Consider the following 27,355-nt stretch of genomic DNA (forward strand, 5'->3'; position numbering starts at 1 on the left):
GGTAGCTCCAACGTACAGGTTCTAGCTTCTACTAATTTAACGATACATAAACCTCATGACATAAACTATCTTTATCTAAATAGAAATCATTATCTATTTAGACGAGAGGACCTTTATTAAGATACTGATCAAACCAAGCAATAGCCTGGAAAAACGCTTGCTCCTTAGACCACTTGAAAACCGGATTACTCAAGTCACCGCGAACACCAAAGCCATGCGAGACGCCGGAGAATAAATTGATTTGGTATGGAAAGCTTTTCGTCTTGAGAAGATTCTCCGTCTTGTAGCGCAGCTCTTGTGGAAAAAGGTCGTCATACTCAGCAGCCGCTATGGATAGAGGACCTTGAAAGCCTTTGATCTCATCGTCATCAACGTTGGAAGGGTGAGCCATATAGCCAACGTTAATCTTTTCTGCGCCAGAGTGACGAGCAACATACTGTACAACCGTGTTAGTGTACTGCTCTTGACGTCTTTCAGAACGAATTTTTATGGGTAGTAGATGCTTCAAATAATGTGCAGGACATCTGCCGGTCTGGAGATCAGGAACAAAGTATCATAAAATAAACTCTGATGTTACCTTTGCTCCAAAACAATATCCAACTGCACCAATTGCAGTAAGGTTTAGCTCATTCCTCATATGTTTTATGGCTTCTTCGACAGCGGGATCCACATATTCATTAGTATGAGGAGTGGAATCATTTCGGAAGCCACCCATCAACCATTTCATCCAGTCAAAGTTATGACCAGGGATCTCCGTCAATCCATCTCCGTTGAGAATGTCGATGATCAAAGTTGTGTAGCCATTTGCCGCATATTGATCAGCCAACAGCTGCGAATTGGTCCAGATGCCGAATACATCACTAAGATATAAAATACCGGCGCCTTGATGGTTATTGGTGTCTTTAGGAGTTGCGAGATACGCATCGTAGTTGCCAATTTTGAAAGACTTTCCAGTAGTCTCGCCTCTAAGAAGACCAAATAGTTAGCCTAGCAACCTTTGGAGTCCTGATAAAGGAAGTGAGTGGCGAGCCCTCCGCTGTTGATAAGACACTGAACTAGAGCAGAATAGTATAACTCTTCACACAGAACAGAAGGGCTTGCAAGACTACATAAGCTGCAGGTGGGCTGAGTTGTGTATTTGACTCATTTTCTGTTCATCTTGCTTTTGAAAGAAACAATTGAAAAGACTCTACTTCAGTTGTATCTGTTGCTATAGCTGTTGTGATAGACAATGTGATGTACTTACTCATGCTTAACACCCTTAAAGCAACAAGATGCAAGAGGACGAGAGGCCATTTTATAAGCTAAGAGTTGTTTCTCTGCGGCGCAAATATAGAAAATAGAACGATTTCCGAGTCTCCTTGATGTTGGAATGCCTCCATGTGTTCAGACTCGAAACCTTCCATCATACTTTATACTCTTGGGGATATTGTCTATTGTTGACGATAACCTACACGCTCTCGGCTGCTTTAACGAAACGTCGGGACCGATATAGTTTCGGACGTTATAGAATGTCCGGAAATCACATGACTGATACTGCAATTAGCGCACGGCAATCTTCTCAAACTTGCGGACTCTTCACATCGTCCGGTTGTGAATTTTGCGGCCTCTTATGCGCAAATTACAGGTCAATTTGGATGAAATCGGACATTTGAAGTTTTATTTCTTTCCATCTTTAACAGGCTATCAATGGATCGACAGGCTGAGGATATGGAGGAAGCGGAGCCGAAGCTGGATGGAGAGACACCGTCCACAGACGCGGGTCCAGGTGCGCCACTTAATGACACTCCATTCTCCCAGCAGCTCGTGAAGTCACAGCGCATCCTCGCATGTGTACTTTGTCATCAGCGCAAGATCAAATGCAATCGAAAGTTCCCTTGCAATAATTGCATCAAAACTCAAGCGGATTGCGAGCCAGCCATGTTGGCCCCGCGCCGAAGACGCCGCAAAATCCCGCCGCCAGAGTTGGTGGATCAGCTACGCGTCTACGAGAGCCTGCTTCGGGCGAATAATATCAAATTCGATCACCTGCGCAAATATAGAATTCCAGGTGATGATTTCCCAGTTGTGGAGGATGCAGATTACTTATATCAGGAGAATGAGCGTCTGAACAACGCGAACCCTGCAGCAAGAGCACATTCGGAAACAGTTTACGAGGCAAAGTATGCTTTGCTCAAATTGGCCATATCGTAGATATGCTAACAACTATTTGGTGTGCACCATCGGCAGAAACTATTGGCATGCCGTGAACCGCAGCGTACGTCGGCCCTTCAACCAATCAATCCCATATGGTTACTTATGGGAATAGTACCGAGATAATGACAGCGATACATCATACGATGATGTTCGTGATAACCCTATTAAAAATACATGGGATTTGATATACCACGAAAATGATCAACTTCTTTTTGGCGCACGGCAAGAGCCAGCTGATCTCTCCTCGCTGCATCCAAATGCCGTCCAAATCTTCAGGCTTTGTCATCTTTTTATTGAAAACGTCAATCCTCTCTTGCAAGTCGTACATGCTCCCAGTCTCCAGAGTTGCATCATAGAGGCGGCGGACAACATACCGAACATTGAACCAAACTTTGAAGCGCTCATGTTTGGCATCTACAGCATGGCTGTGGTAAGTTTGACAAATGAAGACTGTATTAAATTATTTGGCACGCCAAGGAGCATTCTTCTCCAGCAGTATCATCGTGGCTCCCAAGAAGCCCTTCTCAACGCTCGCTTTCTCAGGACAGATAATCGCAATTGTTTAACCGCTTTGTTTCTCCATCTGGTAGGATCTTGTCACCCATCATTGTTCAAATTCTGACCAGTTTTAGCTCTCAATAAGACCAAAAATGGATCCTCGTTCTGTTTCGTCCATGCTTGGAATTGCACTACGCACGGCACAGCGCCTGGGGCTTGATAATGAACCGGACTTGGCCAAGTACGACATTGTTGAGGCCGAGATGCGTCGACGCCTCTGGTGGGCTTTAGTTCTATTCGACACCCGCATTTGCGAATTGATTGACACTAAGAAGACTTCGCTGACTCCCACGTGGGATTGCCGCATACCTCTCAATGTCAATGACTCTGAGCTCCGAGCCGGACTGAGAGATGGCCCTAGAACTCAAACAGGGATCAGCGACTCCATTTTCGTCGTCGTGCGTGGCATGATTGCAGATTTCATCAGACACTCTTCTTTCTATCTTAACTTTACCAACCCGGCCATGAACGCTACAACGAAGAATTTTAGCACCAAGTCTGATGTCAAGGGTGGTGAGGTTGACACCCTCGAAAAAGAGCTGGAGAAAAAATATCTGCAGCTCTGCAATCCAGAGATCCCGCTACAGTTTATGACCATATGGACTGCACGGGGCTATATCGCGAGATATCGCATCATAGAGCGGCTTTCAACACTGGACGGTCCAGTTGGAGAAACCCAGCGTGACGCTCTAGGCCTAATGGCGGTGGACATGATTGCTTGTGATAGTAGAATCATGACGTCGTCTATCGTGAAAGACTTTCTCTGGCTGATTCAAATGTATCATTTCCCATTTACTGCATATATACAGCTTTTGCAAGACCTGAAACGGCGCCCTACAAGCAGCATTGCGGCGCAGGCTTGGTCGAAAATCGACGAGAATTTTACAGCTCGCCTCCTTTTTCAAGAAAATGCAAAAAGCCCTTTCTACCAAATGGTATCCAAAATGATACTTGAGTCCTGGGATGCCCGACAAGTGATACCAAACGACCAAGTTGGGCTTGTGACAACACCGGGCATAGTGTCATATCTTAAAAACAACACTAACTTACACCAAACAGAGAATCCGAAATCTGTTGACAATATACCCATATCAACGGCAAATTTTACCAGCTTGAACAACACTACGGCGGAAAATCTTCCTCTTAAGATGCTAGAGATGGGTTTCGACGATATATACACATATTCTTTCATGGAACTCGACCCTAATCAGATACAGTGGCTGAGTAAAGATTGGGATTAGTTAGACACGCTATCTGGCGATAATCATACTCTGCAGACTTCATAAAGTTATTTCCGCATACTACAACTATCTCCAAAATCGACAATAAACTTACATAGCTCTACCTGTATTACGTCTCTACTCCAAGCAAAAACTCGACTATTATCTTACCACTACTTTTGAATGACACAATGAAAAGAATTTGTAATGTCCTGACATAATTAAAAAAAAAATAGTAAAGTATATACCAGTTTATTGAACTTATAAATAAATATGTAGAAATTACCGACCGGTATATTTCTTCTCAAAAAACCTGCCTATGGTGTATACAAGAACGGTAATAACTGCGCTCATATATATACCCACATCACCTCCATCACCACCAAACTTGGCTGCAATGGGTCCCACGTACCATGTCTGGCTCATGCCTGGTACACCTCCCGCCAGATATCCTGCGAGTAAAGCCGCCACAGCCGCAACTCCCCAAGGGAGCAGATGCGGTTGGTCCCAAGCCTCAAGATCGTAGCCATCCTTGCGGCGAAAGACGCGATCCTCAAGTAGTAGTACCATGGTGAAGCTAACAGTCCAATACCCCAGCAGCGATACGAAATTGTTGACGACATTGGACAGATTCTGCTGTCCCGCAATGGCTAGCACCGCCACTACAATGGCAAAGGCCAGGGACCAGATGAAGCGAGGCACGGCGTGGAAGTAATGGCCTAGAAGCTGCATACTTAGGCCAGACGAATAGTTGATGGCAATATTGTTACCGAGAACTGAAAAGGTAAGCAGCACGAGGCAGAAACGGGACCAAGCCTGTGGGTGGTAGATTTCACTAATGAGGCCTCCCAAGCCGTGGTTGGTGTAGGCATCGGCGTATGGGGGGTAGGCGACCGTAACAGCAGCGTTTCCAAGGCAGCAACCGATAGTGACGGAAAAGGTGGTGGGAATAACGATGCCCCAGAAGGTGAGGAAGAAAGTCTTCCAAGCCGGAGTACTAGCGGGGAAGTTGCAATAATAATCCGCAGCGATCGAACACCAACCCGATGCGTTCGCTAGCAGTGCGGAGTTAGGATATGCGTAATGAGGGGATGGGGTTCAATAACTTACAAAAATTGATCGCGACAATGGTTAGGAATGTTCCTGAGTATACTAGGCCTGAGTTGCCGTCTTCGCCCGGGAAATCGGTTTTCACATGAGGCGCCGCCTGTCCGATGAGAACACAGATGAGGATAAACGTGTAGATCCACGAGTATTTTTCGAAAGTATGAATCAGTCTGAAGCCAAAGATGGACACCACATAAGATATGATGGCAATAATGACGATACCAACAGTGATACTCATGGTATAGCCCGAGACAGCGCTGAGTATCTGGCCAACAACCACATAATTGACGACTGCAAAGCCACCACCCACGACGATGTTGAGGACGCTACACAGTTTGGCGCCCCAGAAGCCAAAAGAGTATCGTGATGTGGCTATTTGTCTCATGCCGAGCTGCCTTCATCAGAACTATATTCGGAGAACATGAACTGGATCGATGTTTTCTTACCTTTGGTCCCAATGTGCCCGTAGTCGCCGTCATCAATGCACCAAGTATAATGCCAATAATCGAGGCCGCGATTGACTGTTTCAGGGAGAGACCAAACTCCGGTCCCAGCAACCCCAAGGGCAAAACGCCAACATGAATGTTGAGCGACCACCACATGAGGAAGATGTTCCATACCGATGGTGGACGCTTCTCCTCCTCTGGAATCCGATCCACACCCTGTGTCTCGACGCCTAGTCTACGATCGAGCCATGATTCGAAAGCGTTCAAGTACCGCAAGATGGCCCAGCGTGCTTGCAATTTATGTACGCGATCTGCCGAGAGAACTATGGTTTGACCCGCTTCGACGTCGGATTGAATATTGCCTTCGGGAGTCGGAGGCCCCGATCCGAGGTCGCGCTTCTCAATCGACATGGCGATGAAATTGATGGCTCGGGCGGCTTAAAGGAAGGACAAAGCAACCAATACCAATATGGTTTCACATCACACGACAGCAACGCCGACGTGTGGACAAGGGGGGAAAGGGAAATAAAATCGTGCGCAACATACCTTTAAAGGGTTATTTCACTTTTTTTTTCTTATCTCCTTTACATCATCTTATCAACAGTCAGTTTCCAGACGTAAAAATTCGATATGCCGTCTTTTCCGTCCATTCCAGTGTACGCAGATGAGTGATAAGAAACGGTGTTCTGTAATTGGCTCGCTTTAAGGACTGGGGTGGGTTAGCTTCCCGATATGGACATCCACCTTGCCCTTCTAGTGGCGATGTTCCGGGTTTATTGGAATCTGTGGGATTCTAGTCATGGCTTTCGGCCCTTGTATCTCACAGGAGGGTGATGTAACCAGCTTATTAACGCTACTCTGCTACAACGTAGATAACTTTATGTATCTAGCTTGTCCGAGAACTCGTGTGAGATACAGCTGATGATTTAGCTTCATATTGGCTTATATGTATGCATCAACATGTGAAACCATTGCCACAATCTATACCGAAGGACTCCACCAGCCGCTAGTGTAACCTACAATGCCTATCTCTATGGTCTGTGCCATTCCCTGACAGAGTATAGTGATACTCGCAAACTCGTTTCGCTTTAGGACCTTCCCAAAAATAGTTCTTTCAGCGATGGCCTTGGTTAGCTACCCTGGGGAAGACCGCAAGCCTCTCTGCATTCACATTAGATGCAGCTTACATGATGAAGTAAAAGATGAAGGGTTCATTGAAATACTATATTATTGCCAGTCTATATGATTATATGCCAAAAAACTCAAGTAGTAACGTTCTAATTTGACCTCATTCATTGCGTAACACTTCGTATAAAAGTAACATTCCACACAACACTGCATTATTCACTTAGCTACTCAGCCTTCTTAGATGCCTTAGTTCGAAGCTTCATCATTCCAAATACCAGAGCATATCCAGAAATAGCGAAAATCACCGAGATTCCGATATCCCTCCAGCCGTAGAAATAGTGGTTAATGTTAAGCGTCGTCAAAAAGTCGCTGCCATTCTTGAACTCGCAAACTCGGCAGCCCGAGGTAGCATCCGGGTTTGTCAAGTTGATCCGCCAACCGTCTCCGGCAATGTAGTCCCGGAGGTATTCGGCACATGTCCCATTGGCCGGGTCAAAGATGGCAAATTCCTCTTCCTTGCAGGAAACCTTGGAACCCCAGATGCCGAAAGTCAACATGCCCGAGACAACGTAGTTAAAAGGGTTCAACCAGTAAAGCCAGTACTTCCAGAAGACGTTCAACTGTCTATAAGGTACAAAGATTCCGCAAAACAGGGTAAGTATACTGATAATGAGGGGATTGACTAGAGCCGCGAACGTTGGATTGGGTGCGTAGGCGGCGACGAATTGACCAATTCCCGTGTAGATGAATTCGTATATCAGCATAATGAAGAAGACTGCACCTGAGCGGTTCGAATTATCATTCAGACGTGCGGTATAGTACCAGCAAGCGAAATAGAGAACTGCACACACACAGAGATAGGGAAACTCAGACACAATGAGACCAACAACGAAAGAAACCCAAGAGTACATCTTTGACTTTTTCTCGCGTGCGTCATAAATATCTCGTCTTTGGATGAAAAGCGGTTGAAGCTGATTAATCACGCCAGGAGCAACGAAGACGAAGTTGAAAGTTGTGAACATCTTAAGCTCTAGGTCGGAAACGCTGTGACCAACCCTCCAGAATGAGAATCCATTCAACAATGCAGAAATAACGTGCAATGAGAATTTATTATTGACGTAATTGGTGTTTCGGAATAGGGCAATATTCATTCTCTGTGTCACAATCTTGATTTGTTCCCATAATGGCATTGAGAATTCGTAGCCATCATCAACAGTCCCAGGCGGGCTAGCGGCAGCTTCAGAGATCATGTTGTCGAGTTCAGTCATCATTTGCCCATGTTCGGAAGATTCGAGCCAGGTTTGATGCCAGTCTGTATCTTTGACGCTTTCAATACCCCCAGTGACCACGTCAATCATGAACTCGGCAGGATTGGCCTCGATAGGGCATACAGCACCGTATTGTCCAAAATAATTCTTAATGGTCTTTGCATTGTCACCGATGTCTCCAAAGTAGACTGTTTTGCCTCCGCGTGCTAGGAGCAGAAGGGTATCAAACTGTGCAAATAGTTGAGCCGACGGCTGATGAATCGTTACAAGCACAGCTTGGCCAACATCGGCTAATTTGCGTAGGAAACGAACTGTGTTATATGCTGACTGTCCGTCTAGGCCAGACGTGGGTTCGTCAAGAAAAATTAAGATACTTGGCTTGGACACAAGTTCAACACCAATCGTAACACGCTTTCTCTGCTCCACACTCAGTCCATTGCCAACGGTGCCAATGAGCGTATCGGCTAAATCGTGTAATTCCAGAAGATTAATGATAGTTTCGACATATCTGAGCTTTTCCTCTCTCGGAACAGTTCGGGGCTGGCGTAATAGGGCAGAAAATTCAAGAGCTTCGCGGACTGTGGCAAAAGGTTCATGGACATCCAATTGCTCACAGTATCCAGCCATTCGTTGAAAGGACACAGGCAAAGGGCGGCCGTCAACCAAGATACTACCCTTGATCGTGCCGTCTGTTTTCCGCTGAGCGAGGACATCGAGCAAGGTAGTCTTACCTGCGCCAGAAGAACCCATCAGTGCTCCAAGCATACCTGGTTTAACCCATCCGTGAATGTTATCCAAGAGCACACGATCGCCTGATGGTGTTTTGACGGTATACGTGAGGTTCTTCCAGGTAAAGATGGATGTGTTGCGGACCAAATTGTCATCTGCCTGCTCCATTACATTCTCAGAGGCAGCGTCTTTAGCTCGCTCCGTGATTTGATTCTGTGATTCCTCGTCAAAAGAAGCATGATGCTTCTTGAGCTTTTCGCGAGGAATCAGAAGCGAAGCGCCGCCGCCGCCGCCAGCTTTCCAAAAGCACGTGCAAACGATGGTGATGACGGCGAAAAACCCCCACCAGCCCCATACAACACCGTAGTTCCTCCAGAGCTGAGAATGCTTGTAATGCAGTGAGAGAAGGTACTGGTCACCTGTCACAAAGTCCGCACCTGGCAAAGCACCGCCAACTCCAGTGCAGGCTCTGTTGGCGGAATCAACACTTTCGTACCCTGGTCCACTCGGAACGAGATTGTCTCCCACACAGGGAATATGCTGGTCGTGGAATTCGTTCGATAGGGCCGCTTGGAATGCATAGGCAAATGGGTTGACATAGTATAGCTCCAGGAACCAGTTTTTCATCTTGGGCTTCGGGATCATATATCCGGCGTACATGACGATTCCCTTGATGGCTGTACCCGAGATCTTAGAAGCGGCCTCAAAAGTACTGAATGCGGCGCCAATGCATCTAAATAAGGTCGTAACACACTTTAATTCATCAGTTAAAGTTACTAAATGCCACTCGCAGTAGTTTTCACTCACCAGTGTAGTTATGAACAGGATGGCCCAGAAAGTAAAGAATGCTGCAGCGGTAGCTTTGAGTCCAGCCATCCAGTATATCACAACAGTGAAAATCGTGCACTGTAACAATAAGACTGGGAAATCCGCAGTAATCTGTGCCAGGCAAAAAGCTGCAGGATGATAGAATCCGAAGGACTTCTGTTTCACCAAGACAGGTCGTCCCTTGAATGACTCTGTGACTTCAGACATGGCAACAATACAATTATATAAGAGAGAGAAGAAGACGGCGCCACCCTTGGTAAAAAGACCGGCAGAGGTAGCGGGGGAGTTATAGAAGCAGGCACCAGCGATCAAAGACATGGCGAGTGACAGGACCTGTTTGATCAAAAATGTCGACTTCTCACCCCATAGAATCTGATATTGTCGGATAGTACACGCCTTGAGTTGGGCCATAAAGCTGGTCGTAAGGACAGTGTTTTTCGGCAAATGCTTATTTTTCTCAAAGGCGACGGATTCCTTGAATGATTGAGTTCGGTCGCGGGCAACATCGGTGTTTGGGTAGTTGTATTCTGACACCATAGAGCCATGGATTGAAGATTGCTTGTACTCCGCCAAAATGGCATCGGCGTTTCTTGGAAACTTATTTTCAAAGCTAGGTCGGATTTTTCGCTCAGTAGGGACCGTTACGCCGGTCAGGAAATCACCTTGACTTTGTCAGCATTGTCCTTACTATTAACATCAATGGGGGTAGAAAATTGAGTACCAATGTTAGCGCCTTCGGTATACACAAACCCAAGGTCTTCCATAAACGGCTTTGCTGCGGCAGAAGGCCCATAGAATATCTGTTTTCCTTCGTCCAGAACCAATACCTTATCAAAAAGATTATAGATGCCGTTTCCTGCCTGGTATAGGGTGACGACAGTCGAGAGGCCTTGGATGTTGGTCATGGCTCGAAGAGCCTTGGCCCACTCCAATGCCGTGCTTGCATCAAGACCGCGCGTACTGTTATCCCAACAGAATACTGATCCTCGGGTAGCGAGACATTCGATAATTGATACACGTTTCCGCTCGCCACCGGACACACCGCGAACAAACTCATTTCCGACTTTCGTCTCAAATGTATGCGCAATTCCCATGGACTCCAAAAGAAATTGTTTTGTGTCGGCCACATAACCCTTTTCTGACTCAGTGCCGTCTGGGAGATGAGAAGGAACTTTAAGCTTAGTGGCGAAATCCATTGTCTGTCCGACTGTCAACCGTGGATAGAAGAGCTCCTCTTCTGTATTCATCACAATTTGGGCTCGATACTGAGCAGCTTCTTGTTCAGTCATATTTCCGAACCGCACATCGCCTTTAATTGTATGGTATCCTTCACGACGGTTGGAAAGCATTTTGAGGAGGGTGGTGCATCCGGATCCAGGGCGGCCTAGGACCAGTAGCATTTCTCCTGGCTTCACACAGCCATGACTGTCCTTCAAAATACATTTTATTGGTGGCTTCTGGCGCCAGTCTCTGATGAGTTGAGGTATGTTGTATTGAGAGAACTGATTTTCCTTGACGGATGCCGAAGCAGCGGGGACTTCCACGGTGAGGTTCTCCCAGGTGACACCGAGCTCGCGTTTCTTGAAGCCTGCTGCGGCTTCACGTTCTTGTTGTTGAATCAGTTGGGGTGTCATGCTCCATTCGGCGCCCTTGCTCGGAGGAGATGTGATTCCTGCATGGGGAAAAGCGAGAGTCTCTGCACTGGAGGCTTCTCGCATTTCGCGAAGACGAATAGGCGCGGCTTCATGTTCTTTTCCTTCTGGTAAACCAGGATCAGAGTCGTCGGTGAAATCGTTATATTCCATGGCGTTTGTATCTTCACTGACTTAAAAGATGTAAACAAACGACTCTTATGTTCAATTAAAAGGACCTAATTGGGTAGGGGAATCAAGCATGTTATATCTTAATCCTCGACGGGGCCGGAATATCCGGTATATACTATGAGGTACGCTTTTATTTGGATCTTTCTTTGAGTCAAGTATCACGAGTGGAGTGAGATAGCCTCAGATAGGGGTGGATAGGGAGTTGTTATTTTTACTTTTATTTAATCTCTCATACACATGCAAATGTATCCATCCATTGCCAGTCATTCATAGTCAGGGGGGATTCAATTGTTATCTGATGACGCAATAAAAGCTCCAGACCATCTTCTAAGCCCCCTATCGACGTTGGAGATTATTAGTAAAATCGCGGTCTTTCGGTATCCGCTTTCTTCGTACATTTATGAAGTTGATGCACATCTACTGTACTCGTCATGAACTCAAGTAGAACACTTGCAAATTACAAGTCTTTGAATCAATCACATGAATCAAACTGATAACAGGAGAGAAATTATGCACGTATAGTTATATAACCAAGGCCTGGGGTGTGTCCTTCCTCTCAACCAGATATTACTGACCAATCCACAACATCGGATACATTGCGCGCCGAAATCCTAATGTATCCAGTTCTTCTCGTATTGTGCTTTTACCAATTCCTATCTCTGCGTTCCTCGGCTGCCCACTTATACGCTCCTCGGTATTTACAAGGTCGGCATATGTGGGTACCAAGTACACCGGGACGGCCGGGTGCAGATTTCCATGGACTCAAGCGGAACCGGACTAGGGACCTGATCGGTAATACTCCTCGGGAGCGATCAACGTTGGCCACAATTTGTTTGGTGAGATGACTACGGGTACCTGAAGAGATAGAGACGCTTTCTATCTTTGGATGGGGATTACTAATAGCAGCTGCATTTTTGTCCTAATTCAATCCTCATTAGTTTATGTGTGTAGGTATATACTATCTCCTCCCTCATAGTATCCTCTTTCAGCAACTTCTTTTACACAACATGAAAGTTATCTCTATTAATACACATTTTTTTGGAATAAATAGAAGCATTTATGATTACCAGCGTTTTGCGTTGAACATCAACGACTCAGGGGAAAGGTTCCATAGGCTAGTGTACTCCATACCGTAAGAAAGTCTAAGGGGGGAGCTAGTTGAAGCGGCGGAATCGGAATAAATTCTTCAAAATGCCGGAATCGGTTTTTTTGTACGTCCCCTGAACTGAAACCCCTTATTTGCCAATGTACTTGCCAGTTTATGAGAATGCAAACCCCCCATATAAACCAAGCCCCCTTGACACAACGGCATGGCCAGGCATCTGTGAAGGAGAGGATTTCTCTAGATTATTATAGGTTAGTTTTCTCAGGGGATAAATATTTATACTCAGATTTATATTGGTAACGCGGTTAGGTCGGTAAGAGCGGATAGGTATCACGTAGCTGACAGACTGGTATCTGACTTCTGCTGTGATTGTCAGTGTTATCGACCAGCTATCTCAGCTGTCTAAGCGAGTGACCTGAAAGGTACTTATAGACCTTGTTGGTCTGGAAGAAATTGGATGAAGTTAATTCGAGTGCATCTGATTGAATTGAAATGAGTCGAGTCGACCGAACTTGGATCAGGTTCTATGGGCCGGAACATATGGGGTTTCTATGAGAATGTCTACCCTGAACGACCGTTGTCAAAAAAATAAGAGTTGGCACTTGTGCTTAGGTATCTGGTAAAATAGACAGCAAATACGCTGCTTTCGTATTCATTTGTATCTCTTCTTGTGGCTTGTGTGATCCTTCTTGTTGAGAAGATTCTCAAAGATAAGTAGGATAGTAAGAAAATGGAATATCTTTCATTGCAGACTTCCCCTACCTGCGTCCCCCATTCGACGTCTGAGCGGTTGGTATCCGACCAGCCCTTTGGTGTCAGTAGTGAGTCCTTGATATCCTCTTCCATACCATCCATTACTGGTCTGACTAATTTTTTCACGTATGGATCTCGAAATGGGACAAATGGCCAAATTGTAGCACTAAATCTCAGCGTACACACCCCTTTTCTTAGGAGTGCAAATAGCCCAGACAACTGTTCCGAGTGCCGTCAGCTCCAGGACACCAACGACAATCACTGCCCACCAAGCATAACGCATCTGTATACACATAGCAGAAAAGTTGCCTACAGTGCGTGTAAGATTATCGTCGTGGTGCGTGTGCAGACGTAAGAGAGCATGTCGTAGTGCTCTAGCTCATTGAGGTCATCCACCTTGTACAAAATACCAGCCGTCAGCCAGAGGATAATAGCAATAGTAGAAACAATGACGGTGGCAATGTTGCCGACTTTTGTAACGTGGCGCACCTATAAAGTGTTAGAATCTCCTTTATCCAAAATGCGATTATAGCTCTGGCATATCGGTTCGAATGCCAGGTGGGAGAAAGCAGAGGAGGAGCTATGTGAGAGTAACCAGTGGAAGGGTGGGGGTGAGAAAATGGTATGCCATAGGTAAAGAGCACTCACGGTAGATGAGAAACTGGCGGTGCAAAGAACCAGATTTAGAAAAGTCGCCGTTGCCGATACTCCGAGCAACACCAGCGTCGGTTGCGATTTCAAGCCAGACGGCCATAGTCTCATCTTAAACCCACTGCGATCATCTGTCACGCTCATGTGCTGGGTTTTTAGGTACTTGGCGACGGCATATCCCAGTACAATCATAATAGAGGCAGTAAAAAGCAAAGAGAACACGCGGATGACAAGCCTCGTGCGTCCAACAATACGTTCAAGGTATGGATCTCGTGCCTTTCGTCCTCTCTTTACCTCTCTTTACTTACCAACATTCCTTAGGAGCGGCGGTGCAAGTGGAGTAGATGCTGAAGGATCATACGCCGTGTAAACGGCGGGTAATAGCATAGGGGATCCGTCGGACGCTTTTTCATCCCGTAAATGCTCCATTGCAACTGGCAAGTCTTCTGTAAAAGGTATAGCGAGGCTAGGGAAAAGGATAAAGGAACCAGAGAACAAGGAATAAATACGGCAAAAGAAAAGAATGGTATACAGAAGGGATAGAGAAAAATAAGCTGGAGACGCGGGGTCTGAGCCGAATGTTGAATTGAGATGCAAGGACGTTGGCTAATGGGAATGACTCGAAATAATATTGTCTACATAGCATCTGGGTAGATAAATTTGATATATAAACTTATGCAGCATGACTTGATGGGTGCTTTGGCGCACACTTGCGACCTACTACTATTACTAACGCCCGGGGTCATCTTTTTTTAGAGCACACAAGGACAGGGAGAGAAACAGGCCGGCGACTCGGGGTTCCGTGCTAGCTGTGCCCGAAACTTGCCCCACAGACGCCGACCTCCAGCTGTCCCTGGCGGTTGTCGGTGCCAATCGCATGCACGCCCGGTAGCGGAGAAGATGCGGTTGTCGGTTCCCGTTCTAACGGGCTTCTATCTTGAGACAGTGGAAGAGGGATAGCCCCGGAGAAAACGATGTCACCGGGGAATTAGGGAGACTTGGAGGGGATTTGGAATTCTTTAGTGCTCCTAGTGACTCTTTTCCTAAAGAGATTTCCCACTTTTTATAGAGTACTTTTGACAGGAAAGACCCTGGCGGCTGCTGTGTTTTTAGAAAATCGGGGTATTGGCAGCAGACTAGCAACTTGCCCTACCAGCCGGATGTCTTTGCTCCCGTACTATACGATCAACTGTCTTTATATACGCTATATGGACACAGCCACTTGGGCAATTTTTGTTGGACTCAAACATGCGTGAAGATCGTGCTTAGGAAAATGCAGCTTACAGGCAAACATTGTCGGGGTAGCAACTTAGCAAGCTTAGATCAGCAGCTTGTTTCGTCTCTGCTCAGTACTACTGGGTAGTACTATTAACTTGCCACACGAACCCTGAGAGTCAAACCCCAATACCTGGCAGCACTAAGATTAGTTTAATTATGCTTATATCAATTTCCATAACTGAACTCTTATTGCTGTTATTATTACATTACACGCTGGTCCTACCCTCTGTCACCTCTTCACTCTCTTTTCTCTCCAGCGCCCTACGTCACTTGATTTAGCAGCTGGACAATTAATCTCATCCCTTTTAACCCTCATTAAACGGCGATGTGGCTGCCCCACACCGCACCATCTTGGTTTCCCTTCCCTCATGGTTTAGCAAAGTAGTTAATGTATAATACCTTCTGCAGATGCTGACAATCTATCACGTAGTGTTATAACATCTAACGAATCTCTTGATAGCGTGTACTATGTAATAGTAGAAAATATCACATCAATCTACCATTCTTGGATGGGGGGGGGGGGGGGTTTCGTTACATAGATACCCCCAGCAAATTTTAATTATAGCACGAATACGGCGGTTCCGTATCTTCCTCTTCGTGCATCCAATAGCGATTATGAGCCACTCCCATTTTTCAAGCCTGTTTCAGCTCTGTTATCTGGAGGCGGAAAATTGTGCAGTTTGTTATGGAATAACATCTTAATATAGACTGAACTAGCGAACGTGTTCTCAGTAACACAAAGTCGAATATTGAGGTCACAGCTGTCAACGCTTAACAGCAAAGCTCACAACAGTGTGCATGTCGTCTCCAAGATGCAAAGAAAAAAAAGCATACTTTTATTTAGCCAGTGATTAGGAACTGAAGAACGGCTACTAATAAAGATGGCTAAACGACAAATGACCAACTACTAAATAAGGAGAGAAGACGCAAAGAGTATGGAAATACTATGGCTGCCGTATAATTTTGGCAACAGGTCAAATGTGATGGAAAGAAAGGAGGTGTTGCAACTACCATCGGAAGGTCGCTCAGGTGGTCTCAAGCTTTATATAAGACTCTTCTGGCATTGAGCGAGTAGTGTTCATACACTGCCAAGGATTACAAACACTGAATACACAAAGAAACACGTGGAATGATATATCAGCCAGTCTAAAAATAAGCTTCTATGAAAGTTTTTCCTGTGCTTCTTTAGCCGAAATGCGAAATGTTCAAGGGGCTCTGGCAGGAGAGGGTTGAACACGTCGGCACGGATATGTCCCCCTGTCATACCCGGGAGCAGTACCCTCAACTACGACATCACGGCATCAGCCTCCTTTACTCGCTTTTCCGTGTAGCTCCCATTGGTGAAGCTAATCCTGTGACTGACTCAAATCACGATTGTAGAATGATCAAATTTGGCAGTCGCCGGAAGCACTGGCGGTCTTTATTCACACTATCAAGCATTAAGAAGACGATGATGTTACAATAAGAACATAGATAGCAAATAACGAGCGATTGCAGCATCTCCTGGGATGCGAGACAGAGACTACGTTGGTCCTTGATTACAGTGTATTACAGGGGTGTATCTGTCAAGGCGGTGACCCATGCTTAGGAGAGCACTTCTATATCATAAGCTTGTATAGATACAAAGCACCGTAAAACGACCAACGAGAAGCGACCAGACAAAGAGAGGCCACGTGGGAGCCATCAGGCTGCTGTACGCCAAGAGTAAATAAGGTGCAAATTTGGAGACGGGAACCAAGACCCACAGCGGGTTAGCCAACGGATTAGCCAGCGGCGTAGTGATTTTCGTATCGATGGAAAGCTGACACAGCAGAGAAAGGCGGGTCTCTCGGTTACGGGAATTCTCGCTGTCCGGCCGGTGCCGAATTACGAAAGAAGAAATTATAGCTACTTCCAGAAAGAGGTTTTGGTGTAACGACCTCTCGTTGTTGACCCATCAATACATTGTGAAAAACTCCTACGTGGGTCGTATAACTGTCAAGTAAGCGTATCCTGAAAGCAGAGTTGATGGCACTAGCTATAGTGACTCTACAAACAGGGTCCGACTGACATGTGATGCCACTTTATAGGTCTTTGATATGGCCAATGATATCTCCAGTTGATATCACGGCTACCCATTGGTCCTATGAACAGTGCTCGTATTATCGTTTACGACAAGGGACGATTCAAAAGATATAATAACGTGCTACTTACGAAATGTTGGTGGGTACGCCGTACTACCAATAGCTTTACGCAAGGATGGCACTAAGATTGATACGATAGACGGCAACGGGATGGCCCCATTAGGTGCTGCTGCTCACGAATATCTGGAATTGGTACATATTCTCTCACCACCATAAAGCTAGACTCAACCTAAAAGGTTGACCATCAAATAGCATTTGCTTAATGCATTACTCTTTTATCACTACTTTGTCGGCTTCTTATTGATCTGATAATAGCTGTCGACTGTGGCAAAGTGCTCTAATGTAATTTGTCTACCAAGCTTTGTTAAGCATAACACCACTGCTTGTCACAATTCTAGCGCCTGCAGGGATCCCAGCCCTACTACAAAAGTCGTCACCCTCCACTCCATAACTGCATTGCATACTAGGTGAATACGAGAATTTTGATACTCCACTGCATATCCAAAAAGGTCCCAGCTCGCTTTTTGAGCGACATTTACAACTACGGCTTAGCAGTTACGAGTTTATCAGCCTACTACTATTTCACTCAACCAAGCGCTAACATCAATGTATCCCTAGTGGGAGAGAGCAAAGGCCACGGGCATTACGTTCTTAGTTACGTGTGCAAAAGAGGCGCAGACTTATTGGTGGATATTGTTGGTCCATATCTTTCATGTTGAAGTTATCACACCTTACTCGTATGTGTTGGTTGTGAAAGAGCAAGTTAGAAAGAAAGACTGTTGCAGCGTTGCAAGTAGCTGCTTCTTACCGACATTCCTCACTGCAGTTAATTGCTCCACCTACTCAAATGGTAAAATTGTATCTCGTATCTGCTTTGCAGCTGTTTCTAGAAAGGAAAGCCACTTTGGTTTATGTATATATAGTCTCTCGTAGAAATTATCGAAAGATTATACTGTAAGAAATTTGCAAACCAGCAGCCAGTACGTCTCAAGAAGGAAAAAAAGAATTCAGGCAGCAAATTTTTCTTGACATGCGCGCCGGATGGACAGCAGCTGTAATAGAAGGACATGTCACTCGAGGGATCACCTTTTTCAAGTTTCCAGAGCGAGAACAGTGGCACCACAGATGGCGACAGCTCAAAATACCGCTGGCGGTAGGAAGCTTCTTACTTGTGTACGGCATTATCGTGTATATAGCCACGCTCTACACAGCTGACGTGACTTTGCCATCACCGTGAGTCATCATTTTTTGGTTCTTAACATCAGGGATGGAATGGCGATGCCAAATGAGAATGCAGCTGATTTACGATGCTAAATTAGATTGTGCTTCGGAGACGGAACGCCTGCAAATTGGACAGATATGTCGTACCTAGCGAAACACCTATGGAGACCATACTTGCACAACATTGCTTCCAAATCATTCATTGCCGATAACGGCGAGCATTACAAAATTCCGAGCGGTTCCTATCGATGGACAGAGACTTTTGGCAAAAAACTCATTATTCTTGACGTCGATAGTCGGCCAAATACGAACACTGGCGAGATATTGAATGGGGAGAAGCCGGATCTGTCTAAGATTACAGGTCGGACTGCAGGATTTATGAGTCATTATCTCTATTGTATGGTATACCCAATTTCCTTCACTTTTATTCTCCAATCCATATTAACAAAGAGATTCCGCCGCAGCAATGATCCATGGATACGACTACCGACTCGTGCGAGCCCCTAATTACAACGATCGTCACGGCACCTGGGTGAAAGTCCCTATGATAAAAGAAGCTCTTAAATCCCATGCTGTTGTGGTTTTCCTCGACGCGGATGCTGAGTTCGTTCACCCTCATCTCCCACTTGAATGGTTGATGAGTTTTTGGAACATAACGCCACGGACGCTTGTCGCCATGGCTGAAGATCCTGACGAGAGCTACAACAAGGATGACAAGGGTCGACTGCTTTGGAATACCGGGTTCATTATTGCGCAACAGAGTAACCGTACACAAGAGATGTTCGATGCCTGGGAAAACTGTCCGACTGGCGATCGCTACCCCGGCTGTGATCGTTGGTTAAAAGAATGGGCGCATGAGCAAGCGGCATTTGGATATCACCTACGTTATGATTACAACGGACCAGACGAATTACGCACCATTCCCTGCGATCAAGGTAATGGAGCGCCATACATCGGCAACAACAAATGTCGCGGTGTGTTTGTCCGCCACCACTGGTGGGAGAAGGACCGTACGATTCGGAGTTTATATGACTCAATTCTCAATCTGTTTGTTCGGAGACTTTATGGACAATTTCATGGAGAAAAGAGCCGCTACTTTCTGGATGCCAGCCAATACCAGTATCCGATACATGATCTAGTTGTGTAGCATGTCTCTCGTGCTCTTTACATGTGGAGTAAACATGTGGAATCATTTGCATTTATATCCTATAGTCTATAGAGATCAGCTTACAGTTTACTTTGTTTCATACTTATACTTGGCATGGTAATGTTTCTTTTGTGGCAATAACATATTATAAAAGCCTGTTTGTAATAGTAAAGCACATTCTAATTTCGCGTTTTGTTACAGCTCATCCTTTTCATTCCCTTCCTTTCCTTTAAGCCCATTCTCCAACCCTTTCTTGACAATAGAGCTTAGAATCTCATAGACGACTTGTGCTGCTGCTAATGCAGTCTCCTCACCTCTTCCCTGGTACGCTGGACTGACTTCGACTATATCAGCACCAACAATATTCAAGCCCTCGATGCCTCTCAAAATCCTGATAAGCTCCCGGGTAGTCCAACCACCAGGCTCCGGAGTTCCAGTACCCGGTGCGAAAGCAACATCCAATACGTCGATGTCGACAGACAGATATACAGGGTCTTCAGTTCCTAACACCGACATAATACCATCAATGATACCTTTGGTGCCAATATCGTCAATCTCATCAGCCGCAAAGCGAACCCAGTTCTGAGCGGTATCGGATTCGTGATCTGCCCAATCCGTACCGCTGAGGCGGGTACGTAAACCAGCATGGACAGACTGGCCGGTTGATGAATTAGATAGCAGACCCTCTTGGTTAGCCATCCAAAACATTGAGCCATGGGTGAAGTGTGTTGAGCCCCAAGCGGATGGGTACGCAGCAGGATCCCAAGTGTCCAGATGAGCTGCCGTGATTTAGCTTTTTTGCTCGTTTGTCTTAAAGTTTATGGGAGATACACATACCGTCAAAGTGAAGCACACGAACGGGCCTACCATAAATCTCATTCAAGGACCTCAAAGCGGGAAGCGCCAAACTGTGATCACCGCCAAGAGTGATGAGCTTCGGTTTACCTTGACTCAAGGAGCTTATAGGCCGAGCTCTGCCAAGATTCTTAAATGCCTGAGTCATTTGCTCTGTTGCAATATTGTTATCAAAGGGAGTTATAGGAATATCTCCGCAGTCAACAATCCTTGCCCAATTTTGGTACGGGTTGATGTTGGCGCGAGGGTTGAATGCGCGTAATGAAGTCTGGCGCGAAGACGCTTGTCTGATGGCTCTGGGGCCAAATCGGGCGCCTGAGAAAGAATGAGTAAGATTCATCGTCTGAACAATGCGAAAGCCCTTACCCGGTCTGAAAGAAACGGCGTTGTCAAACGGCGCTCCGATGATGGCAATGTCATATTTCTCTTGAGGGTTGGTGAGACATTTGACATAATCCAGGTGAGCAAATGACCCGATGCCATTGAACGACCACTATATGTGTGAGTGATTAAGAGTTATTAACATCGATTTTACCCCAGTACATACCTCGTGCCCCCATTTCGCCTCCAATTCTGCTAATTCTTCACTACTCCATTCCTTCTCATCATGATGACCGCCACAGGCATAACCTGAGCCGATAAAAGACAGGAGGTGTAACAGCGACACGAACTTCATTTCTAGATAAGACTTGCTCAAGATTGCTCGTAAAGAAAGGTATGATAGGAATCACCATATCCAGCACATTTGGCCTTTAACATCTCTATTATATAAGGCCGCCGTGTCTGAGTTCCCGGATTCGCCTCCCCCACAATCCCCACACCCGGCGTTAATGGCGGGGATGTTGTCTAAGTGAGATGCGTTTCAACAAAGCCCGAGATCGGCCAAGTAGAGCCGCCTAGTCCGACCCACCTCCAGGTTGTGCCGTTATCAGTGCGTCGTATTCAGAGTATCAACTCTCACCGCGATGAGGGTGTCCCAGATATATAACACCTCTAAATACATGTCCGCCGCGCAATGTTATATAGGATGGCTCTCGCGGACTGTTTCTTGACATACCCAAGTCAGACCAGCTGTTGGTCATAACGCCCCCAACTTTTCGTCTTCTTTCTTCCCTTAACCCCAACTCTTTTCATCATTCTTCTTCTCAAATTTCGTTATTATAATCGACGCCAAAGAGCGAAAGCCGTTCGTCGATATGGCTTCAGGCAAATCTGACATTCCGGACACCGCGTCCATTTCCCAGTCACATGTGGAAGACAAGTCACCATACATGCATCCCGACGAACACCTCAAGAAGCGCTTCACCCTCCTTTCGGTCATCGCATTCGGTTTCACCACCATGAATTCATGGGTAGCATTCGCCTCTGGTGTCGCCGTCCCGCTTTCATGCGGTGGTGGCCCAGCCCTCATCTACGGCCTCATTGCTGCCGCAGTTGTTATGGTCATCATCAACATTGGCTTTGCAGAGCTTGCTTCTGCATTCCCATCTGCTGGGGGCCAATATCATATCGTCTACATGACTTTTCCGCCGTCTACACGTCGAGTCGCCGCGTTCTTTACAGGATGGATTTCTGTGATTTATATCATGGCAGCAACGGTGTCGTGCAACCTCTTTGTCGCCGGCTCTATCCTCGACGTCGTGGGTCTTTGGAACGAAGGCTACGAAACACAGGCTTGGCATACATATCTATTGCATATTTTGCTCTGTATCATCGCCTTTGTTGTCACATCTCGATTCCCAACCGCGATTGGCAAACTGGGAGTGACGATTCTGGTACTTTCCCTTGTTGGATTCGTCGCCTCTCTTGTAACGTTGCTTGCTGTCAAAGACGTCAAACAAACCGCGGATTTTGTGTTCAGAGACTATCAGAATGTCAGCGGGTGGCCAGATGGATGGGCCATCTTCATTGGCATTACAGGCTGCTTATGGGCATATTCTGGAGTTGACGCCGCTACCCACGTCTCTGAAGAAGTACCTAACCCGAGCCGAAATGTCCCTATTGCCATCATTACCACCATGGTCTTGGGTGTCATCACAGTCCTTGCATGGAACATTGCGCTCATGTTTGTTATTACGGATCTCCAGGCCCTCATCGAGTCCGGTGTTCCGATTTTGGAGGTATACAACCAGGCGCTGAACTCAAAAGTAGCTACAACCATCTGGGCCGTGTATTATATGGTCATGTTCTACGATATTGTCCTCAACCTCTTCATTTTCGCGGGGCGAACAATCTGGTCTCTTTCCCGTGACGGCGGGGTGCCTTTCTCCAGCTTCATCTCTCGCCTCAACTGGGCAAGTCCTGTTCGCGCCACCGCGGTTATGCTCGTCTTGCAGATCATCATTGGGGTCCTCTATGTTGCGTCATCTACGGCCTATAGCAGTTTCATTAACCTCACCCTATTTGCGCTCAACATCACTGTCGCATTACCTCAGGCTGCTCTTTTGTTCCGAGGCCGCGGCATTCTCCCCGAGCGAGCCTTTTCTCTGGGCAAGTTTGGCTACATAACCAACGCAGTTGCCACCTTGTTTGTCATTTTCTTCTCAGTCTGTTTCTGCTTTCCCGTGGGTTATCCTGTCACAGCTAGCTCCATGAACTATCTGATTGTAGTTATGGCTGTCGGGCTAGCCGTTACAACAATTGCATGGGTTGCCAAACTGCGTAAAACCTTTACTGGGCCTAGGTTGGACAACTATGAAGGCGAGTCCGTCCATTAACGTTTCGACTAGACGAACATTTCCTTCTATACGTTTTGGGCTAGATAATGCACTATTAATTCCCCTTATGGTTATTCATCTCTTCTCCGCGAGTGCTAGTTTGCCTCTCACAAAGTATATTTCCAACAACTTCCAAATCGCCCCCCCCCCCACGTTTGTGATTCCCCGCGCTCTTGGCCCACCCACATTTACTCATGACTCGCTCCGCCTCTTTCCAGCCAATGGACGCTCAATTGCTATCTTCAATCATCCGCTAGTAAGATAGCAATCTCGTGCCGCCATTGACGCCGTGCATGAACTCTTTCCGAGACTCTAGATCTCCGCTCTCTTACTACTTCACTTCCTCTTGAGCATCTCATCCCATCTATTCGCAGTGTATATTGTATTGCACAACGTCCCACATTGGAATCTCTTGCCGCCTGTAACGCCCATCACGCCGACATATGAGTTGTCACCATGTCAACTTTGGCCGTTCCGCTAGAGTCTACTCCACAACCGCTGGTCACACAACGCAAATCGACGAAAAAGGGCGGCTACACGCGACAGCGCCGCGGTTGTTTGACCTGCCGCCAGCGCAAGAAGAAATGCGACCAGGGTTTGCCCATATGCGGGCACTGCTCACGACTTAACCTTGTTTGCAAGCATGAGAAGCCCCGGCAGCTGTCAAGTGCCTGGAGCGAGGATGCTGTGGAGGAGGATTCCGGGATTTCCCAGGCACAGCCATACTGGGCTTCTCAACACTCTAGTCTTTCGCAGAGCGATCATATCTCCGAAGTGTTGAGGTTGACAAAGATTCATGAGCCTCTGGATCTTGTGCGTCTTGACAGCCCCGCTGGTCATGATTGGAGCTCCAGTCGAAGGTCCATGATGCGGTATTACACTTCCACTCTCGCTATTATGCTATCCGCAACCGCGGAAAACAATTGTTTCTTATCCGGTTAGTTCACTTCAGTCATTCTTTTCATTTTCTAGAATTCCTTTTTAATAGTGGACCTAGTCTTATTGCCAATGGCATTCGATTGCCCTGCCCTCCTTGATGCAATGGCTGCATGGTCTTCGGCCCACCTTGCCCTTCGAGACCCCAATTTTCACGATGCGTCGCTGCAGTATCGTGGGCGGGTGCTTGCCAACCTTAGCGCTGCCCTTCAAGAAGGTAGTCTTAATGGGGAAATGTGTCTAGCTGTAGCTATGGCCATGTGCTCCATGGAGACTATTTCGGACGCAACCAGCAGTAGTTGGGCACACCATCTAGCAGGTGCTGCGGCGGCCTTACAGTCCAAGAGTTCCGATATGCAAGTAGGCCCGCTACAAACGTCGCGGTCTGTTTTGAGCGACTACTGGCTAAAATCGGTTGAAAGAAGGTGGCTTGTGAGGAACTTTGCCTATCATGACATCCTGATGAGCGTTTCACTAGACAGGAGGCCATTGATCACGGGCGACTATTGGATGTCTGCAGACGATGCCATGGCGGATCCCTACTTTGCTTTTGCGTCTAAGATTATGATATTGATATCTGAAATCAGTGTTTTGAACGCAGACTGCGCAGAATACAAGGCGTCCGTTGGCGGTGACTTGACTTTAGAAGAAGCCGAGTTTGCCCTCATCTTCGAAAAACTACCCTTGGATTGCAACTACCATACACCACTTCAACGAGCCCACAATATCGCTTTTAGTCTTCGAGAATGGAAATGTCCAGCGTCTTCCGCCAACACGCCGCTTGCCTTCCTTAGCGAAACATATCGAAGTGCAGGCCTCATATACCTCGATCGTGTCGTACGCCAATACTTCCCACAGCGTGCGGCTGAGATACTGCCAGAAGGCATCTCCGTATATGTTGAGTCGGTATGCGACGTTGCACAAAAAGTACCGGAGGGATCTCTGGCTGAGTGCTCGTTGCTTTTTCCTCTTTTTATTGCTGGTGGAGAGGCTACGGATGTAACGCATATTGAGTGTATTAGGAACAGACTTTGCACAATGAACAAATGGAGGCAATTTAGAAATGTCAATGCTTGTAGGGAGGTCTTGGAAGATGTTTGGAAGAAGAGGGATGAATCCAGCGAGACAGAGAGGGTCGATTGGAGGGATATCGTTCGACAACGGGGCTGGCAGCTCGCACTGTCGTAACGGGCGATGTCTTGATGTGCTTTTATGAGGATCTACGAGCGTAATGGTATATAATGAATGACGAATGAAGGCATTGTTTCTCATATTCCGCCCCTGTCAGTTGAGTTTAAGGCAAATGCAGAAGCAGAACTTGAGATACAAATCTACGAGACCTTTGCCTCCATCTGTGGCAGAGAGTAATTAGTGTTTGACTTTTGGATTTGTGATTCTCGCTTTAAAACGTTTAGAAAGCAGGAAATGCCTCCCAAAGACACTTCAAAAGTTCGTATAGCGTGAACAGAGGCGAATGCCCGATGGGAGCCGAGAAATTGGAAGCAATATAAGAATATGTCATCTCGAAGGTACAAGTGTAGACCTGTAGCTCATGTATATTTCTAAGCATTTACAATGGAACTGGTATTCCGCATCTGAGGTAATCCTTTTTATATTTCGATCTTCTGAGGCACGCTTTTCCCTTCACCATATGCAGAGAGTTTATTGTAAAATGCTTACAATACTGTTGTAAGCTGCTTTAGGATTGAAGTTGCTGTCGAATAGAAGGGGACTGGAGCCTGAACGCCACGAGTCCTATGAATACGTCAATAAGGTTCTCTGTTTAGCAGGGTAAAAGTGCCATGTACTTACTTTGTCGCTAATACCCCACACAGTGATCCCCAAGCACTTAGGAACGTTCAAACATCCTCGAACAACTGCGCTGTAATCGTTCGACGGTGCGCCCACGATGTCAAGTTCAGTAATGGCCAATTCAGTGACTGGTGCTGTAGCTAGCTGCTGAAGTGCACCTTGTACAGAGGCACCTCCTCCAGCACCGATGTGGGTTTGAGTTCCTGTACAGAGCGTCTTATGTTAGTTCTAAATATTCTGAGCTATCAACCGCGGAAATGAGGTCAAAGGGGGTTAAACATTGCTGGCTGACCGATGCCGTCAATGGGAACTCCTTGAGAGATCCATTTATCCACATAGTATCTCATCAAGTTGACTTTACTAGACCCGGCAACATCGAGATTGTAATCGTTGATGTAGAGACGAGCAGACGGATCAGCTTCTCGAGCAGCACGGAAAGCAATCGAGACAAACTCTTCGCCTAGCAGTCTAGAAAACACAGAAGAGCGTAGTGTTCCATCCTCGTTGAAGATCTCGTTTACTACATCCTATTGACATCATAAAAATACATAAATTTAGCAGCCACCCACCAAAGGAACGAGTTGAGATTTTCACAACTTACCCAAGCGCGAATCTTTCCTTTATATCTTCCAACAACAGTGAGAACATGAGTACGGATAGCCTGGCGCAAAGTATCTGCATTATTGATGTTATTGACCCAATTAGGTAGTTGTGAGTGCCAAATCAGAGTATGTCCACGTATCGTCTTGCCGTTTTGTTGGGCGAAGTTAACAAGGTAATCTGCATCTCCCCAATTATACTGGCCTTGGTTAGGCTCAAGTGACTGCCATTTCATGCTATTCTCTGGCGTCACTTGTCCAAGATTAGCCTGGATAATGGCTGCATTTCGTTCTCGTTGGAGTAAGCCACGGTCAGTTGCAGTTCCAAAATAAACTTTGCCTTTCCTTTTGAAGAGCTGATCAATGCTCACGGAGGCTTGTCGATCCTCTAAATCAGCCATTCTCTCAGTAATATTAACGCGGCGTGCGGCAAGTTCAGGCTCCAATCGAATGAATTCGGCCGGGAGAGCGGCTACCAGAGGCGCCAGAAGGCAAAATATTATATTTGCTTTCATATTTGCTGATGTTTACTGGTTCTATTTCAGAGAGTCAGCAACATCATGGACAGCTTCAACACCCACATAATATACCTGGTTTCTGTTCAAATTTTCGTACAACAATGACACTCCACAAGCCGTCTTGCGCTATGATGTTCCCTTTACTTGTTGGAATAGAATCCAATAGTATAGCTTATCTCAACAGCGGGTATCGCAAGAATTTATAATTGTAGGGCATTGGTAATCTTGATACAAAGCCTTATAATGAAATGTTATATGAAGAGCTCGCGGATGCTTCATCATATTCGGATATGTGAGACTCTTCTATAGCCGCCCCGGGTAAAGATAAAATGTTACT

General features: G+C 46.2%; 10 protein-coding genes across 10 annotated transcripts; 4 read left to right on the forward strand and 6 right to left on the reverse strand.

Moving 5' to 3' along the window:
* Positions 1–97: 97 nt before the first annotated feature.
* Positions 98–1,296, reverse strand: M431DRAFT_100214 (hypothetical protein; the record flags this gene model as incomplete). The annotated part of the gene is made up of 3 exons (XM_024911178.1): positions 98–436; positions 578–965; positions 1,247–1,296. 3 exons carry the CDS (start codon positions 1,294–1,296, stop codon positions 98–100), a joined length of 777 nt encoding a protein of 258 aa, XP_024768003.1.
* Positions 1,297–1,735: 439 nt separating this feature from the next.
* M431DRAFT_501234 (hypothetical protein) lies at positions 1,736–3,995 on the forward strand (the record flags this gene model as incomplete). Its single annotated transcript, XM_024917998.1, has 4 exons — positions 1,736–1,768; positions 1,873–2,162; positions 2,473–2,782; positions 2,829–3,995. 4 exons carry the CDS (start codon positions 1,736–1,738, stop codon positions 3,993–3,995), a joined length of 1,800 nt encoding a protein of 599 aa, XP_024768004.1.
* A 188-nt stretch (positions 3,996–4,183) lies between these two features.
* Positions 4,184–6,063, reverse strand: M431DRAFT_525484 (hypothetical protein). The gene is made up of 3 exons (XM_024920624.1): positions 5,528–6,063; positions 5,085–5,472; positions 4,184–5,029 (listed from the first exon to the last, which is right to left on the reverse strand). The coding sequence occupies exons 1-3, from the start codon at positions 5,936–5,938 to the stop codon at positions 4,257–4,259; spliced, it is 1,572 nt and encodes a 523-aa protein (XP_024768005.1). The 5' UTR covers positions 5,939–6,063; the 3' UTR covers positions 4,184–4,256.
* Positions 6,064–6,877: 814 nt separating this feature from the next.
* Positions 6,878–11,461, reverse strand: M431DRAFT_546970 (hypothetical protein; the record flags this gene model as incomplete). Its single annotated transcript, XM_024921237.1, has 3 exons — positions 10,202–11,461; positions 9,460–10,142; positions 6,878–9,405 (listed from the first exon to the last, which is right to left on the reverse strand). The coding sequence occupies exons 1-3, from the start codon at positions 11,283–11,285 to the stop codon at positions 6,880–6,882; spliced, it is 4,293 nt and encodes a 1,430-aa protein (XP_024768006.1). The 5' UTR covers positions 11,286–11,461.
* A 1,508-nt stretch (positions 11,462–12,969) lies between these two features.
* M431DRAFT_487773 (hypothetical protein) lies at positions 12,970–14,004 on the reverse strand (the record flags this gene model as incomplete). Its single annotated transcript, XM_024916502.1, has 4 exons — positions 12,970–13,274; positions 13,348–13,444; positions 13,513–13,650; positions 13,810–14,004. 4 exons carry the CDS (start codon positions 14,002–14,004, stop codon positions 12,970–12,972), a joined length of 735 nt encoding a protein of 244 aa, XP_024768007.1.
* Positions 14,005–18,572: 4,568 nt separating this feature from the next.
* M431DRAFT_501237 (hypothetical protein) lies at positions 18,573–19,581 on the forward strand (the record flags this gene model as incomplete). Its single annotated transcript, XM_024917999.1, has 2 exons — positions 18,573–18,831; positions 18,899–19,581. The coding sequence occupies 2 exons, from the start codon at positions 18,573–18,575 to the stop codon at positions 19,579–19,581; spliced, it is 942 nt and encodes a 313-aa protein (XP_024768008.1).
* A 195-nt stretch (positions 19,582–19,776) lies between these two features.
* On the reverse strand, positions 19,777–21,112 carry M431DRAFT_100291 (hypothetical protein; the record flags this gene model as incomplete). Its single annotated transcript, XM_024911188.1, has 4 exons — positions 19,777–20,360; positions 20,419–20,751; positions 20,803–20,929; positions 20,984–21,112. 4 exons carry the CDS (start codon positions 21,110–21,112, stop codon positions 19,777–19,779), a joined length of 1,173 nt encoding a protein of 390 aa, XP_024768009.1.
* Positions 21,113–21,385: 273 nt separating this feature from the next.
* M431DRAFT_513741 (hypothetical protein) lies at positions 21,386–23,216 on the forward strand. The gene has a single exon (XM_024920087.1). The coding sequence runs from the start codon at positions 21,633–21,635 to the stop codon at positions 23,151–23,153; it is 1,521 nt and encodes a 506-aa protein (XP_024768010.1). The 5' UTR covers positions 21,386–21,632; the 3' UTR covers positions 23,154–23,216.
* A 290-nt stretch (positions 23,217–23,506) lies between these two features.
* M431DRAFT_21384 (hypothetical protein) lies at positions 23,507–25,424 on the forward strand. Its single transcript, XM_024913486.1, has 2 exons — positions 23,507–24,090; positions 24,151–25,424. Exons 1-2 carry the CDS (start codon positions 23,610–23,612, stop codon positions 25,275–25,277), a joined length of 1,608 nt encoding a protein of 535 aa, XP_024768011.1. The 5' UTR covers positions 23,507–23,609; the 3' UTR covers positions 25,278–25,424.
* A 150-nt stretch (positions 25,425–25,574) lies between these two features.
* Positions 25,575–27,148, reverse strand: M431DRAFT_155799 (glycoside hydrolase family 10 protein). Its single transcript, XM_024912939.1, has 4 exons — positions 26,503–27,148; positions 26,194–26,428; positions 25,902–26,104; positions 25,575–25,844 (listed from the first exon to the last, which is right to left on the reverse strand). Exons 1-4 carry the CDS (start codon positions 27,013–27,015, stop codon positions 25,752–25,754), a joined length of 1,044 nt encoding a protein of 347 aa, XP_024768012.1. The 5' UTR covers positions 27,016–27,148; the 3' UTR covers positions 25,575–25,751.
* Positions 27,149–27,355: the final 207 nt, after the last annotated feature.

Source organism: Trichoderma harzianum (genome assembly GCF_003025095.1).
Source record: "Trichoderma harzianum CBS 226.95 unplaced genomic scaffold M431scaffold_26, whole genome shotgun sequence".
Classification (NCBI taxonomy): Eukaryota; Fungi; Ascomycota; class Sordariomycetes; order Hypocreales; family Hypocreaceae; genus Trichoderma; species Trichoderma harzianum.